At 46.7% G+C, this 15,107-nt stretch overlaps 1 protein-coding gene across 3 annotated transcripts in view; it reads left to right on the top strand.

Annotated features, from left to right (window-relative positions):
• The first annotated feature begins 1,185 nt into the window (after positions 1 to 1,185).
• The window catches only part of IFNGR1 (interferon gamma receptor 1), a 34,985-nt gene continuing 21,063 nt past the window's right edge, over positions 1,186 to 15,107 (top strand). Inside the window, exon 1 of one of the 3 annotated variants that reach the window (XM_084622150.1) lies at positions 1,186 to 1,271. Coding sequence is in view for 2 of the 3 variants with exons in the window: in XM_084622148.1 (XP_084478274.1) it covers positions 1,547 to 1,697 (151 nt within the window). In the remaining variant the exon portion in view is untranslated. Of the gene's footprint in view, positions 1,272 to 1,469; positions 1,698 to 2,054; positions 2,287 to 15,107 lie in introns of those variants that run through there. The other 2 variants (XM_084622148.1, XM_084622149.1) reach the window with 2 other exon arrangements.

Raw genomic sequence — 15,107 nt, 5'->3', positions numbered from 1 at the left:
CATTTGTTAGACTTGTAAGTAAAATTATATATATTTATTCTCCCCAAACTGTATGACTGCTATTTTTAATTTCCACTTTCCCAATTACGAGTAAGGAGAGAATATAAATGCAATATGACAACCTCTGAAACATTTTACTGAACACTTCAGGTGAAATTCTGGCCCTGTTGAAGTCCATTGACTTCAATAGGGCCAGGATTTTACCCCTTAGATTATGGTTCTCAAACTGTGGGTCGGGACTCCAAAGTGGGTCGGGACCCCGTTTTAATGGGGTCACCAGCACTGGTGTTACACTTGCTGGGGCCCAGGGTCAAAGCCAAAGCCCGAGCCCCAATGCCTGGGGCCAAAGTTTGAGGGCTTCAGCCCTGAGTGGCAGGGCTCAGGTTGAAGGACCCCTGCCTGGGGCTGAAGCCCTTGGCCTTTGGATTTAGCTCCCCCCCCCACCCAAGGCAGCAGGGCTCAGGCGGGCTCAGGCTTCAGTCCCCCCTCCTGGGGTCACGTACTAATTTTTGTTATCAGAATGGGGTCGCAGTGCAATGAAGTTTGAGTGTTATCTCAATTTCCCTAGAAACCAACCCAGGGTTACACTTATATTGGTTTTATTAAATGCTGCTATTGGATCAAACAGAAAAGGGATGGAGCTTATTCATGCAGTCACACATTCATACCCTCATGCACCCACAAATTCACACAGGCAGAGAGTTACTGGAGACAGCAGAGGAAGCCGAGAAGCCAAAGCATAGTAGATTTGGTGTGTCCGCCTGCGGTCACGGATCTGGGCTGGCGAGCAGGTCAAGAAGCAGGGGGCTTGTGTGTGTGCCTTCTTTTTTTTACTGGAATTGAGAGGCTCCTGTCACGTACACTGAGTTTTCCTTCTGTGTCTGTTACTGAGAAGCATTCCCAGACCTCGTTCTTTTCATGCATACCAGGTTCTTCTTTTCTTTACAGCTCCCTGTGATTGCCTTCTCAGGGCAGATTACATCAGACACAACTGGCTCCTCCCTTTGGGTTCTTTTCGCCTTGAAGTTCCTCTCTGCCCAGTCCCGCAAACACTCCCTTGTTCTCACTGCCTTATCTCCCACACACACTCCCTTGTTCACAGGCTCTCTGATCATGTGATAGAATGTTACAAAGCTCTGAGGTTATACACATGGTAACTGAAAAGGTTACAAAGCCCTGGCTGGGATGATTTAGTTGGAGTTGAGCAGGGGGGTTGGACTAGATTGGGGTGGGCAATACTTTTCGCAGGGGTGGCCACTCCACGAACTTTGGTAAGTCGTCACAGGCCACACATTTCTACTATATTAATGGAAAGGGTGCAGGGCCTGGGAGGGAGTTTGGTGCCGGAGGGAGCTCCAGGCTGAGTCCGAGGATTGGGGTGCAGGAGCGGGGTGTGGGGTCTGGGAGGGAGTTTGGGTGCAGGAGTGGGGTCTGAGCTGGGGCAGGGTGTTAGGAAGGGGGTGCGAGGTGCAGGCTCTGGCTGGGAGGTGCTTATCACAGGTGGCTGCCAGCGGGCGGCGCAGCAGCGCTCAGGCAGGCTGCCTGCATGCCATGGCCCCATGCCACTCCCGGAAGCAGCTGTGGCTGGCAAGTCTCTTGTGTGTCCCGGGGGCCGCATCGGGTCTCCGTGCGCTGCCTATGCCTGCAAGCAGCGCCCCGGAAACTGGCCAGTGGGAGCTGTGAAGACGGTGCTGAGGGTGAGGGCAGCACCTGAAGCTGCACCCTTCTCCCCCCCGGCACGCAGAGACGTGTTAGCAGCAGCAGCCGGGGTCTCTGCCAACCCTCCCCTGCTCTGGTTCTGTGGCTGGGTGGGTGGGTGAGACAGACGCACGCATGTTGCACGTCCGGGGCTGCCGGGCTGTTTGCGTCGAAGGAGAGCACCCGTGACACGCGCTGGGCTGCGGGCAGCTGAGGGTTAACCGGGCGGGAGGGCGGGGTGTTGTTTTCCAGCGTGTACCGGGGGGCCGGGCCGGGCCGGCGCAGAGCCCTCCCTGCACTGCGGCAACGCGGCGCGCGGAGACGGGCCCGGCAGCGCAGAGTCAGTCCGGCCCCCCCCCCCCCCCGCCGTCCAGTCACGTGACTAGAACCGGGCGCGGCGGTCGCCCCCTTCCTCGCGACTCGGAGGCTGGCGCCTGAGCTGCGCTCGAGCCCGTCTCCCGCTCGCGCCTTCGGCCGGTGCGGCCCGCGCGCCCCGAACCAGGATGCGGCCGGCGGCCCCGCTTCTCTTCCTGCTCCCCATGCTGCTGCCCCGGAGCGGGGCCAGCTCCGGGGAGCTCCCGGAAACAGGTACCGACGGGGCGAGGAGGGGCGGCGGCGGCGGCAAAGGGGAGGGGCGGCAGTAACTCGCCGGCCCTGAGAGTTCAAATATCACATCAGACTCTTTTCTTCTCCCCTTCCCCCAATAAGATGGGTAGGAAACCATGGCATTTAAAAAATTCTGCCTCTGCTCCCCGGATTTGGAGCCTGAAGAGGGCACTGGGCTCTGATTTCAATCTTTTCCCCTAGCCACAAGCAGCTAGAAATGCACCCTTTGCTCTGTAAAGGCGTAATGGGATTCTCATGTAATCCCTGGACTCCGGAGTCTGGGGCTTTAAACAACCGCAGTGCCCTGGTGTGAGGGAGGGTTGTTGACATGAGGAGGGGAAAGGGGAAATAGTAGCAAGGAAATAGTGGAAGGCTGCTATGCTGGGGGAGGTGGTTGGGCCGGAGAGGGATATTTTTTGGCAGGAGGGTTGTGGAGTGATGGGATGGGGGCTGAGGTTGAGGTGGAATCTGGGGTAAGAGAGGGGTCTCTGAGTGGTCATGGTGGGTTTTAGGACAGGATGAGAGGCTCTGTATTGCAGATTGAGGGGGCCATTTAGGGATCTGCAGCAAAAACTGGGGATTCGTCCTGCTTTAAGCAGCGGGTTGGACTAGATGATCTCCTGAGGTCCCTTCCAACCCTGATATTCTATGATAATAATGAAGACAAGGTTTTGGCCCTGTTGGGTTTGTTAGGTCGCAGAAGGTGTGTTGGGGTGTGTGTGTGTGTGTGTGTGTGTCTGAGTTTGAGGATGTGGAGGGTATAGCATGTTTATTTCCTGCTTTTGTTCCAACCTCTTTATCCCTATTCCTCATCTCCCACGAGATTGTTTTGGTTTTGTTTACATTTCCTGCCTACAAAGAATGCCTTGGATAGCATCATAGCACGAAGCTTTAGGATTTTTTTTAAAATAACTTGTCTCCAGATGGCTTCCTTTTTAGGAACAATATCTGGCTGCATGATCGGGAACAGCAGCAACTGTGGGCAGAGCCATCCCGTCCATAGGCCAGACGAGGGCAAGCGCCCCAGGCCCCGCACTTCAGGATGCGGGGTCCAGGGTGGCCTGGGAGGTTAGCGGGGGTCTGGTGCCGGCAGCAGCAAGCAACCTGGACCCGCTCTGCCGCGCTGGCTCCTGGCATCGCTCGGGGAGGGGGGGCGGAAGCCAGAAAGAGGCAGGGCAGAGGCTTGGGGGGGAAGGGGGGCCAGGGCTGGGGGGGGAAGGGGTTGTCCCAGGCCTCACATTCCCCTGCAGACGGCCCTAACTGTGAGTGTTGCCAGAAGCCAAAAAAAAAAATGTCCTGGTTGAGACTTGTCTACTTGAGAACATTGTATAATTAACATTTTAACAGGTTTTAAGAATAATTATTATGTGCTAGTAGAGATCAGAAAACACTTTTCTTTAAAAATGATTCATGTAAGTGTGGTTCAGATCTGGCAGAAAATCTTGAAGTGGTTTTGAAACCTGTCTAGTTTTAACTGCTTAAATTATGTTTAAATCATTGCAGTTGCACCTAGTATTAAAGAATAGTTAGATCAGGCCTTGTATATTATCCTTCCCATGAAAGGGTCTAAACATTGTGGCATATATGCAGGGATGAGATTTGGAGGGGGGAAAGGTAGTGATACTCTTCCAGACTCTGCCCACCTACCTGACACACTATTAATAGTCGATTGTGTAGATGTTGATCACACATGCTCTCTGGGTTCCGCTTCCCCAAAGCGTGGTCTGAAAACATACACTGACTCTGCTGATCTCAATATATTTTTGCAATAACATATCAGCTGTGCATAGGTATGACATCAAAGACCTAAGTTATCAGTGCCAACAACCAAACTAATTTCCAGTTAGCACAGAATGAGTTGTAATGGGCTTCAGTTGCAAGAAGTTTAGGGACATATAAATCAAACTTGCCATGATGCTGGACTGGAGTAGGTGACCCACTAGAATTGCCTTCCAAAACAAATGATTCCAAAATGTAATCTAGTTACTATTTTTGTGTGCCCTCAATGCCAAATTAGTGTTTCTCAGTTGTCAATCAATTTAGAATCCCCTTAATGTGACTTATGCCGTACATACAATAAAAATGCTGAATTGAGAAGGTGAAATTCTAGAAAATATTGAGCATACATTTCATGCATCCAATGAAGTGAGCTGTCTCTAAGGTGCCACAAGTACTCCTTTTCTTTTTGAGCATACACTATAATCCTATAAAAGGACATGCACTACATTATCTTAATTTCCTTTTATTTCTGATGTTTAATATGAAAGTTAAACCATATTTTAAAAATAAAGAAGTTAATCATCCTTTTTAAGGTTCCTGCACTAATTTTCTTAAATGTCTCATTTTGGATTAGTGCATCAACACTTATTTTGCTGAGCTCTTGATCACTCAGATCTAGAGAGCATTAATTAAATACTCTCAGCTACACTTAGTTAAATATTTGCATTGGATTTAGAAAGGGTAGTGAGTAGAAAAAGTGTACTTTTTCATGGTTCTCCTGAAAGAGGGAAAGGTGACATTTAAAATTCCATTGGATTTTCAGCATCATTTGGAAAGTTTGATTTAGACTCATTGCTATTGGTTACAGCATGTGTTGGGGAAGCACTATATTTGGAATATATATGGAATATTAAGGTATACTAGGTTACTTCTGAGTACTCCAAGAACACACTTCATTGACAAATTATCCTTTCCACTCAAAAATTGGTCAAAAGCAGAGCAAAGTAACCTTACCTGTACAGTATTCTGTGTATATAAAGTACACTGTAAACAATAAAACCCAGCTCCATTTGGAATAGGAATATCTTTCTGTACACTTTTAAGATTGAAGGATAAAGTTCTGTACTATTTGAGAACATGTCACATAGTCAAATCTAATTTGCATTTGTCCTTAACATACATGGAAAAGAATTCTTTGAAACAGAGATGCACTGCTTACGCAGCCACAGAATCAGTGCGGGGAGTTGTCTTTCTTACTCCCCCAAGTCTTTCATACATGGTTGCAGTTCAGACACAAACTTCATTGGAGCAACCTATACATCCCTGGAGGGCAGGGATAGGATACAGAGGGACCTAGACAAATTGGAGGATTGGGCCAAAAGAAATCTGATGAGGTTCAATAAGGATAAATGCAGGGTCCTGCACTTAGGACGGAAGAACCCAATGCACAGCTACAGACTAGGGACCGAATGGCTAGGCAGCAGTTCTGCGGAAAAGGACCTAGGGGTGACAGTGGACGAGAAGCTGGATATGAGTCAGCAGTGTGCCCTTGTTGCCAAGAAGGCCAATGGCATTTTGGGATGTATAAGTAGGGGCATAGCGAGCAGATCGAGGGACATGATTGTTCCCCTCTATTCGACATTGGTGAGGCCTCATCTGGAGTACTGTGTCCAGTTTTGGGCCCCACAATACAAGAAGGATGTGGATAAATTGGAGAGAGTCCAGCGAAGGGCAATACAAATGATTAGGGGTCTGGAACACATGACTTATGAGGAGAGGCTGAGGGAACCGGGATTGTTTAGTCTGCAGAAGAGAAGAATGAGGGGGGATTTGATAGCTGCTTTCAACTACCTGAGAGGTGGTTCCAGAGAGGATGGTTCTAGACTATCCTCAGTGGTAGAAGAGGACAGGACAAGGAGCAATGGTCTCAAGTTGCAGTGGGGGAGGTTTAGGTTGAATATTAGGAAAAACTTTTTCACTAGGAGGGTGGTGAAACACTGGAATGTGTTACCTAGGGAGGTGGTAGAATCTCCTTCCTTAGAAGTTTTTAAGGTCAGGCTTGACAAAGCCCTGGCTGGGATGATTGAATTGGGGATTGGTCCTGCTTTGAGCAGGGGGTTGGACTAGATGACCTCCTGAGGTCCCTTCCAACCCTGATATTCTATGATTCTATGATCTACTACTATGTAAATAAAGCCAAAGAACAAATGACAGTAATGAAACAATAGTTTCAGAGTGGCATCCAGGTTTTACCCCTGAAATATTCCTGCTTATTTTCATTTTGTTCCTTTCTACTTGTAAATGTTTGTGTGTGTAAAAACAGGTTCTTCCAGTCTTCTCAATATTAATACTTCAATTAAACGTATTATTTAAGATGATTTAATAACATCTTAATGGGTACGTATGTATGCTAAATGGCAGCTTTTTCAAGGCTGGTTCAGAAAGGCAAGATGGGATTTATATAATTCCAAGTGATAGAAGCATTTAATCAATTGCATTTAACTGTCACATACTTCACCTGCCCTCAGCCTGCTAATCTGTTTCCTAAACTGCTTCTAACGTTCCAAACTTCTGAGCTTCTTAAAAGGCATGTTTAATGTGACATACAGACGAATGCAGATAAAATTTTTATACTATATCTTTTATTCTGTTTGTATCTTACATATATATTTATGGGGATTGAAAATGTACATGACTACTAGCCCCAGGACTATCACTAGCCAGTATGACAAATACAGTACTTGTACAACAGTGGTCACCTACCTGTAGATCACGATCAACTGATCGATCGCAGAGCCTCTGCCAGTCGATCGCAATCTCCATCCGCTAAAAGTCCGGCGGCTCAGCCTGCCCTGGCCCTGCATCGCTCCCAGAAGCAGCTGGCACGTCCCGGTGTGGGGTGGGGAAGAGAGTCTCTGCATGCCACTCCTGCCTGCAGGCACTGCCCCTGTAGTTCCCATTGGCCGGGAATGGGGAACTGTGGCCAGTGGGAGCTGTGGGGGCGGTGCCTGCAGGGAGGGACAGCGCGAGGAGCCATGTGAGGCACTCACCCTCAGGGGCCACAGGAAGTCCTTGCTGGCAGCTTCCGGGAGCAGTGCTGGCCCATGGGCGGGGCGGGGAGCTTGGCTGCCGGTGGGTGCAGAGCACCCACTAATTTTTCCCTATGGATGCTCCAGCCCCGGAGCACCCACAGAGTCAGTGCCTATGCGCAGGGCTGAGGCGGGTAGGGAGCCTGCCTTAACCCCACTGCGCCACTGCCTGGGAGCCACCCAAGGTAAACACTGCCCAGTGGGAGCCTGCACCCCTCCTGCACCCCAGCCCTGAGCCCCCTCCTGGAGAAAGCCCCCTGAACCCCCGCCCAGAGCCAGTGCCACTGACCCCCTTCTGCACCCCAACCCCATTTGTAAATGTTTATGGCCTGTCGTGACCCAGTAAAGGGTATGGGGGTGGACACCTTGGGGTGGGTTTGGTTGAATCCTGTCCTCTGGGGGGGGTTGGGTCCTGCCCAGCACTGACCCCACAGTTGCAGCTCCTGTGCTGTGGGACAGGCTGGGCTTGGCTCTCCTGGCCAGTGGTATAGCCAGCTGGAGAAAACAGTGGGAGCAGAGATAAAAAAAGGCGCCACCCACTAGTACTCACCCGGCGGCGCTCCGGGTCTTCGGCGGTGAGTCAGGTGGTGCTCCGGGACTTCAGCAGCACTTCGGCGTTGGGTCCTTCACTCGCTACGGTCTTTGGCAGCATTGCAGTGGTGTGGGGGTGTCCTTCAGTGCCGTTGAAGACCGGAGTGAGTGAAGGACCCAATGCCGAAGTGCTGCTGAAGACCCGGAGCGCTGCCTGATCCACCACCGAAGACCCGGAGCGCCGTCGGGTGAGTAAAAATTAAAAAGGTGCCAAAGAATTTAAAAGGCGCCACTTCTGCTCGGTGGGGGAGCGGCTGCTGCCCCGCTCCACGCCTCGCTACGCTACTGCTCCTGGCGTTGGAACCTCCGGGGTTGCAGCACTGCTCAGCTTTGGCCCCGTCCCTTTGCCTGGATTAAATTTGTGAGTGGAGTTCTGACCTGGCTCATAGGGTTGCCGTGCCATTCACTCAAATTTGGCCTACCCAGACTCCTGTCATGATGATGGCTGGGCCAAACTGGAGTGGCATTGGGACTCCAGAAGTTGCAGTGCCTAGAGCAGAGAGGTGAGCCCTATTGGACAGTAGCCACAGGAGCTGCCACATAACCCTTTGAAGCATTCTGGCGACCCAATTTTGGGCCCTGACCCACAGGTTGAAAAACACTGCTCTACCTGTTTCGATAGGATAAGAAGCAGGAGAGAGAACAAATCTCTTCCATTCACCCATCAGATGTACAGGCTGAAGAAACAAGACACCTAGTAGCACGGGGACTACGCTAACTTAGTGTTTTTTAAACACAATTGAGTATTCATTATGTAGATTTGAACACTTAACTGAACTGTGTTTAAACTAAGTTAGTTTCATCCTCTTGCTACTGGTGTCTTATTCCACTTTGTCTTCAAACAGAATTCTTAAAATTATGGTGGCATCCAAAAAGATCATAGTGGCTTGTTACAGGCAGACAATTTTAGCTGTTGCTTTGCCTCTAAGGATGTCTGGGACAGAAAACTTGAATTCCTAGCTTTGGATGTTTTTGACGTATCCTTCAAAACATTTTCTCCCTTAACAGTGTTAGAGATAAGGGACAGATCCCCTAGCTTCTCCTTTCCTTCATTCATCAAAGACCGCCCTCACCCATATTTCAGTCTGGTTTTGAATGTCTCATAGACTAATAGATATTAAGGTCAGAAGGGACCATTATGATCATCTAGTCTGACTTCCTGCACAATGCAGGCCACAGAATCTCACCCATCCACTCCTGCAATAAACCTCTCACCTATGTCTGAACTATTGAAGTCCTCAAATCATGGTTTAAAGACTTCAAGGTGCAGAGAATCCTCCAGCAAGTGACCTGTGCCCCATGCTACAGAGGAAGGCGAAAAACTCCCAGGGCTTCTTCCAATCTGCCCTGGAGGAAAATTCGTTCCCGACCCCAAATATGGCGATCAGCTGAACCCTGAGCATGTGGGCAAGATTCACCAGCCAGATACCCAGGAAAGAATTCTCTGTAGTAACTCAGATCCCACCCCATCTAACATCCCATCACAGGCCATTGGGCCTATTTACCATGAATAGTTAGAGATCAATTAATTGCCAAAATCATGTTATCCCATCATACCATCTCCTCCATAAACTTATCAAGTTTAATCTTGAAGCCAGATAGGTCTTTTGCCCCCACTGCTTCCCTTGGAAGGCTATTCCAGAACTTCACACCTCTGATGGTTAGAAACCTTCGTCTAATTTCAAGTCTAAGCTTCCCAATGGCCAGTTTATATCCATTTGTTCTTGTGTCCACATTGGTACTGAGCTTAAATAATTCCTCTCCCTCTCTGGTATTTGTCCTTCTAATATATTTATAGAGAGCAATCATATCTCCCCTCAGCCTTCTTTTGCTTAGGCTAAACAAGCCAAGCTCCTTGAGTTGCCTTTCATAAGACAGGATTTCCATTCCTCGGATCATCCTAGTAGCCCTTCTCTGTACCTGTTCCAGTTTGAATTCATCCTTCTAAAACATGGGAGACCAGAACTGCACACAGTATTTGAGGTGAGGTCTCACCAGTGCCTTGTATAACGGTACTAAGACCTCCTTATCTCTACTGGAAATACCTCGCCTGATGCATCCCAAGACCGCATTAGTTTTTTTCACGGCCACATCACATTTGGTGGCTCATAGTCATCCTGTGGTCAACCAATACTCCAAGGTCCTTCTCCTCCTCTGTTACTTCTAATTGATGTGTCCCCAGCTTATAACTAAAATTCTTGTTATTAATCCCTAAATGCATGACCTTACACTTCTCACTATTAAATTTCATCCTATTACTATTACTCCAGTTTACAAGGTCATCCAGATCCTCCTGTATGGTATCCTGGTCCTTCTCTAAATTGGCAATACCTCCCAGCTTTGTATCATCTGCAAACTTTATTAGCACACTCCCACTTTTTATGCCAAGGTCAGTAATAAAAAGATTAAATAAAATTGGTCCCAAAACCGATCCCTGAGGAACTCCACTGGTAACCTCCTTCCAGCCTGACAGTTCGCCGCTGTAGTCTCCCCTTTAACCAATTCCTTATCCACCTTTCAATTTTCATATTGATCCCCATCTTTTCCAATTTAACTAATAATTCCCCAGGTGGCACCGTATCAAACGCCTTACTGAAATCTAGGTATATTAGATCCACTACGTTTCCTTTGTCTAAAAAAATCTGTTACTTTCTCAAAGAAGGAGATCAGGTTGGTTTGGCACGATCTGCCTTTTGTAAAACCATGAGGTATTTTCTCCCATTTACCATTGACCTCAATGTCCTTAACGACTTTCTCCTTCAAAATTTTTTCCAAGACCTTGTATGCTACAGATGTCAAACTAACAGGCCTGTAATTACCCGGATCACTTTTTTTCCCTTTCTTAAAAATAGGAACTATGTTAGCAATTTTCCAGTCATACGGTACAACCCCTGAGTTTACAGGTTCATTAAAAATTGTTGCTAATGGGCGTGCAATTTCGTGTGCCAATTCCTTTAATATTCGTGGATGAAGATTATCTGGGCCCCCCGATTTAGTCTCATTAAGCTGTTCGAGTTTCTTTGTTTTCTTCTTATTTATATGGCTATAGAACCTTTTACTATTGGTTTTAATTTGCAAGGTCCAACTCTACTTGACTTTTAGCCTCTCTCACTTTATCACTACATGTTCTGACCTCAATAAGGTAGCTTTCCTTGCTGATCCCTCCCATCTTCCACTCCCTGTGTGCTTTCTGCTTTTTCTTAATCACCTCTCTGAGATGCTTGCTCATCCAGCTTGGTCTACAACTCCTGCCTATGAATTTTTTCCCCTTTCTAGGGATGCAGGCTTCTAAAAGCTTCTGCAGCTTTGACTTGAAGTAATCCCAGGCCTCCTCTGCCTTTAGATCCATAAGTTCTTCAGTCCAATCCACTTCTAACTAATTTCCTTAATTTTTGAAAGTCAGCCCTTTTGAAATCAAAAACCCTAGTCGCAGATTTATTTTTGTTTATCCTTCTGTTCAGTTTGAACTGAATTAGCTCATGATCACTTGAATCAAGGTTGTCCCCTACAACCATTTCTTCTATGAGGTCCTCACTACTCACCAAAACCAAATCTAAAATGACATCCCCTCTTGTCAGTTCAGCAACTACTTGGTGAAGGAATCCATCAGCTATCACATCTAGGAAAATCTGAGCCCTATTATTATTACTAGCACTTGTCCTCCAGTCTATATCTGGGAAGTTAGTCTCCCGTGATCACGCAGTTTCCATTAGTATTTACCTCATTAAAAATATTAAAGAGGGCTCTATCCATATCAGACCCCGGCGGTCTATAGCACACCCCAAGCACTATCACAGGGGAGGCTCTAGTAGTTTTCTTCCCACAATGTGATTTTTGCCCAGACAGACTCTGTCTTATCCATTCCATCGCTTCTTATTTCTTTACATTCTACCTCCTCATTGAGATACAATGCTACTCCACCACCTTTGCCTTTATTTCTGTCTTTCCTAAACAGCACTTACCCTTCAATACCTGTAGTCCAGTCATGACGACTATTCCACCATGTTTCTGTTATCCCTGTAACACCAGGTTTCACTTCCTGCACCAGTAGCTCTAGTTCCTCCATTTTGTTACCTAGGCTTCTCACACTGGTGTACAAACATCTTAATTTTTGCTGTTTGCCTCGCTCACTTTCTTTACCCGATTAGGCCTGGACATTCTACAGTGAGTATGACCTATTAGACTGGTATCCACACTGCCCTTCCTCCTTATGTCCATTCTCCTACCCATGGCCTACCCATCCTTTCTTACTTTGTTTTCTTTCCTCTCAGTGCTAAAGTCTGGCATGGGGATTACCTGGACATTTCCCCCAAATTCCTAGTTTAAAGCTTTCTTAATCAGTTGTGCCAGCCTCTATCCTAGAAGTCTATTTCCTTGCCTTCTCAGATGAAGTCCATCCCGAGAGAACAGTCCTCTGTCCATGAATGCCTCTCAGTGGCCATACATCCCAAGGCCCTCCTTATAGCACCACTACCTGAGCCATCTGTTGATAGTCATAATCTTGTCACACCTTTGTTGCCCTTCTCTCGGAACAGGCAGAATCCCACTGAAGATCACTTGAGCCTTGATTTCCTTAAGTGTCTTCCCCAGCCTGGCATAGTCTCCCTTGATAGGTTCCAATGAAAATCTACCAGTATCGTTTATTCCCACATGAAGGATGATCAGTGGATTCTTTCCTGCTCCCTTTAGATCCTCTTCAACCTCAGCTCCACATCCTATATCTTAGCACCTGGAAGACAGCACACCCTTCTATCCTCTGGATCAGCTCTGGTTACAGGCCTGTCCCTCCTTCTCAGTAAGGAGTCCCCCATCACGTAGACTTGCCTTTTCCTGGTGACGATGCGATTCTCTGGTCTATCCCCTGTTCCCTCTGGCTGCAAGTTCTTTCCGTTCCTATTCTCTCTTGTTGTCCTCTTCAACCCATCCTGTATCCTCCTGGGGTTCATATTTGGTGTAGTGTCCATTGACTCTTCCCTGTTTCCTATAGGACTAGCCACTCTTCTCTTCTTCCTTGCCCTTCCACCTTCAGTGACCACCTGCTGAGCCCCTCCTTCATTTTCCAACTCTGCAAACCTGTTCTTGAGCTCTATTTCTCCTTCACTAGCCCGTCTTTTTCTCTGCTTGGTTCTCTTAGTCACATGCTTCCACTGTCCATTTTCTTCACCCAGCAGTCTCCCCTCAGAGTTCTTCAGTCCTGCTTCCTTCTGCAAGTCTGAGCTTTTCCCTTCAGCCGCCTCATGTGTTTGCTTCATAATCCGCTCGAACCCCCTTCTAAACTCAACCAGACTTTCCATCTCCAGTCCTCGGATCTTTTCTTCCATCAGCTCTATCAGACGGCACGTCATGCAAACGAAACTCTTTCCAGGTCCCCCCCCTCCAGGATCATGTACATACTGCAGCTTCCACATCCAGTCATCTTCATTGTGTCTTCTGCTACATGGGTCACTCCCACTGCTGCCTCTGTATCCGTCATAGCCTTCCCACCTAAATCCTGTTAATCTGGGAAACCCAAACCACACCAAAACACCAGCACCCACAGCAAAAACAAACCCCAAACAAGCGCCGCAATACAAACTCCCGTTTCAAACTCCCTGTTTACAGCTCCGTTTGCTGGCTCCTGTGCCGCTGCAGCTGTCTGCATGTCTCATGTTAGCCTCTTTTTTTTAAACTGTTCTCATCTTAAAAGGTACCATTCCTAGATGCAGTCATATCAGCTAGGAGAGAGAGGACAATTGGTTGCCCATTCGTTCCACTCTTTCAGTCTCAGCATTTGGGGCTAAAAGGGAGACTTCTTAGCAAAGGATCTGTGCAGAGCTCTCATCTGGGGTTTGCTTCAAGTGTTATCAAAACTATACTGATACTTGGGCTTCTGCAGATTCAGCTTTTGGGTATTAGACCAGGGCCTCATGTAAACTTGCCACAGAATTTGCATGAGACATAATCAACAGATTCTAAGTTACTATTTAAAAAAAAAAGTACATTTCTAGGTTTTATAACTTCAACCTATATCATTGGGGCATCAGCTCCGAAATTTCATGAGAACCTGAATGCCAAAATTAACTACTTCACTGCTAGTAATCTAAGCAGAAATATCCAGTTTATCCATCATTTACTAGATGTAGTTATGACTATTGGATTGAAGAACAGGTGACTTTTAACAGTTGCTGAGGTTGGAGTCTGAAGGGTGAAATCATGGCTCCATTAAAGACAATGGCAAAACTTCCTTTGACTCCACTGGGACAGGCTTTTAAACCAACTTCAGGACCCCAGTTCATTGCCTCTAATCCCACCAATATAGGGCGGGAAGAAATGCATCGCCTCCCTGTTCCCTCACCCCTTAAACACCTACCTGAGGCCAAAGTCCCAAACTATCTCCCATACTTTCCCTAGTCCCAAAAGTTCCCTACCTAGCTGCCATAATCTCCAGTTTCCTCCTGACAACTTTTACAATGCAGTTATATGTTGTCAATATAAAAGTCTCCAGAAGGTTATACATTAGATCCAGTTCATTTTAAGCTGTACTAAAGTTTTAATGTCAATACAGAACAGTGTATTGATTGCATTCATTTTTGTATTAAAATATCTTCCCTATCATTTTTTAATTACTTGAAACTGCCACAGAATTTCCAGTGACATAAACTAGGGATTTTGCTGCAGAATTTAGGTTGCTTGCTACACAGTTAAATAGCCTTTGTTTCTTGTCTCTGGAGTCATGGAAACTTAATAGATTTGTCTGCTCGTCACGCCACATATTTTTTCTTTTTTATTGGGACAAATGCTGTTTTGTCTACTTTCAGGGAATCTGAGTATTGGCTTCTGCAGTTAACTCAGTCGTCTTCACCTTCATTTTCCTGTTTGTTCATAATCTGGAAAAGAAAAACATGCTTTCCTGCTTTTTCAGGTCTCAAACTATTTCTCAACTTGGAATGAATTAGTCCAAAGGAAGAGAATATTCTTTCTACACAAGCAGAAGAAACTACTGCTGTTAAAAGTGAGATGATCACTTCGCCTCTGAATCCAAGTGCTTAAGTGACTTCCACCAGTTCACTGGTGTGACTTTCTTTAAAACATCATCAGCAAACATATATTTCTTGAATGGCTCACCCTTAGCTCTGCAGTTTATTATAGTTGGCATTATGGAGTGGTGATTGCTGGAGGTCCATGTCATAGCCAACTCCTCTTCTTCAGCAGTTAAAGTTTGACACTGGTACCAAGTATTGAGAATATTTGCAAGAAAATGAGCTGTAGATAGTGTTTGTCCCATTTGTTTTATTAATGCTTGTAATTTAACTGTGTTGTTGCATATTTCTCTTTTTAAGATCTCACTAAGTTCCTTCCAAATTTCAACAGCGTCAGCAATAAAACAGCTATTTCCCAGCATTTTGTTCAAGGCTACAGAAATAG

The sequence above is a fragment of the Lepidochelys olivacea genome, assembly GCF_965140295.1.
Source record: "Lepidochelys olivacea isolate rLepOli2 genome assembly, chromosome: 3".
Lineage (NCBI taxonomy): Eukaryota > Metazoa > Chordata > Testudines > Cheloniidae > Lepidochelys > Lepidochelys olivacea.
Note: the sequence above shows the minus strand (reverse complement) of the source record. Positions and strands in the feature narration are given on the sequence as shown.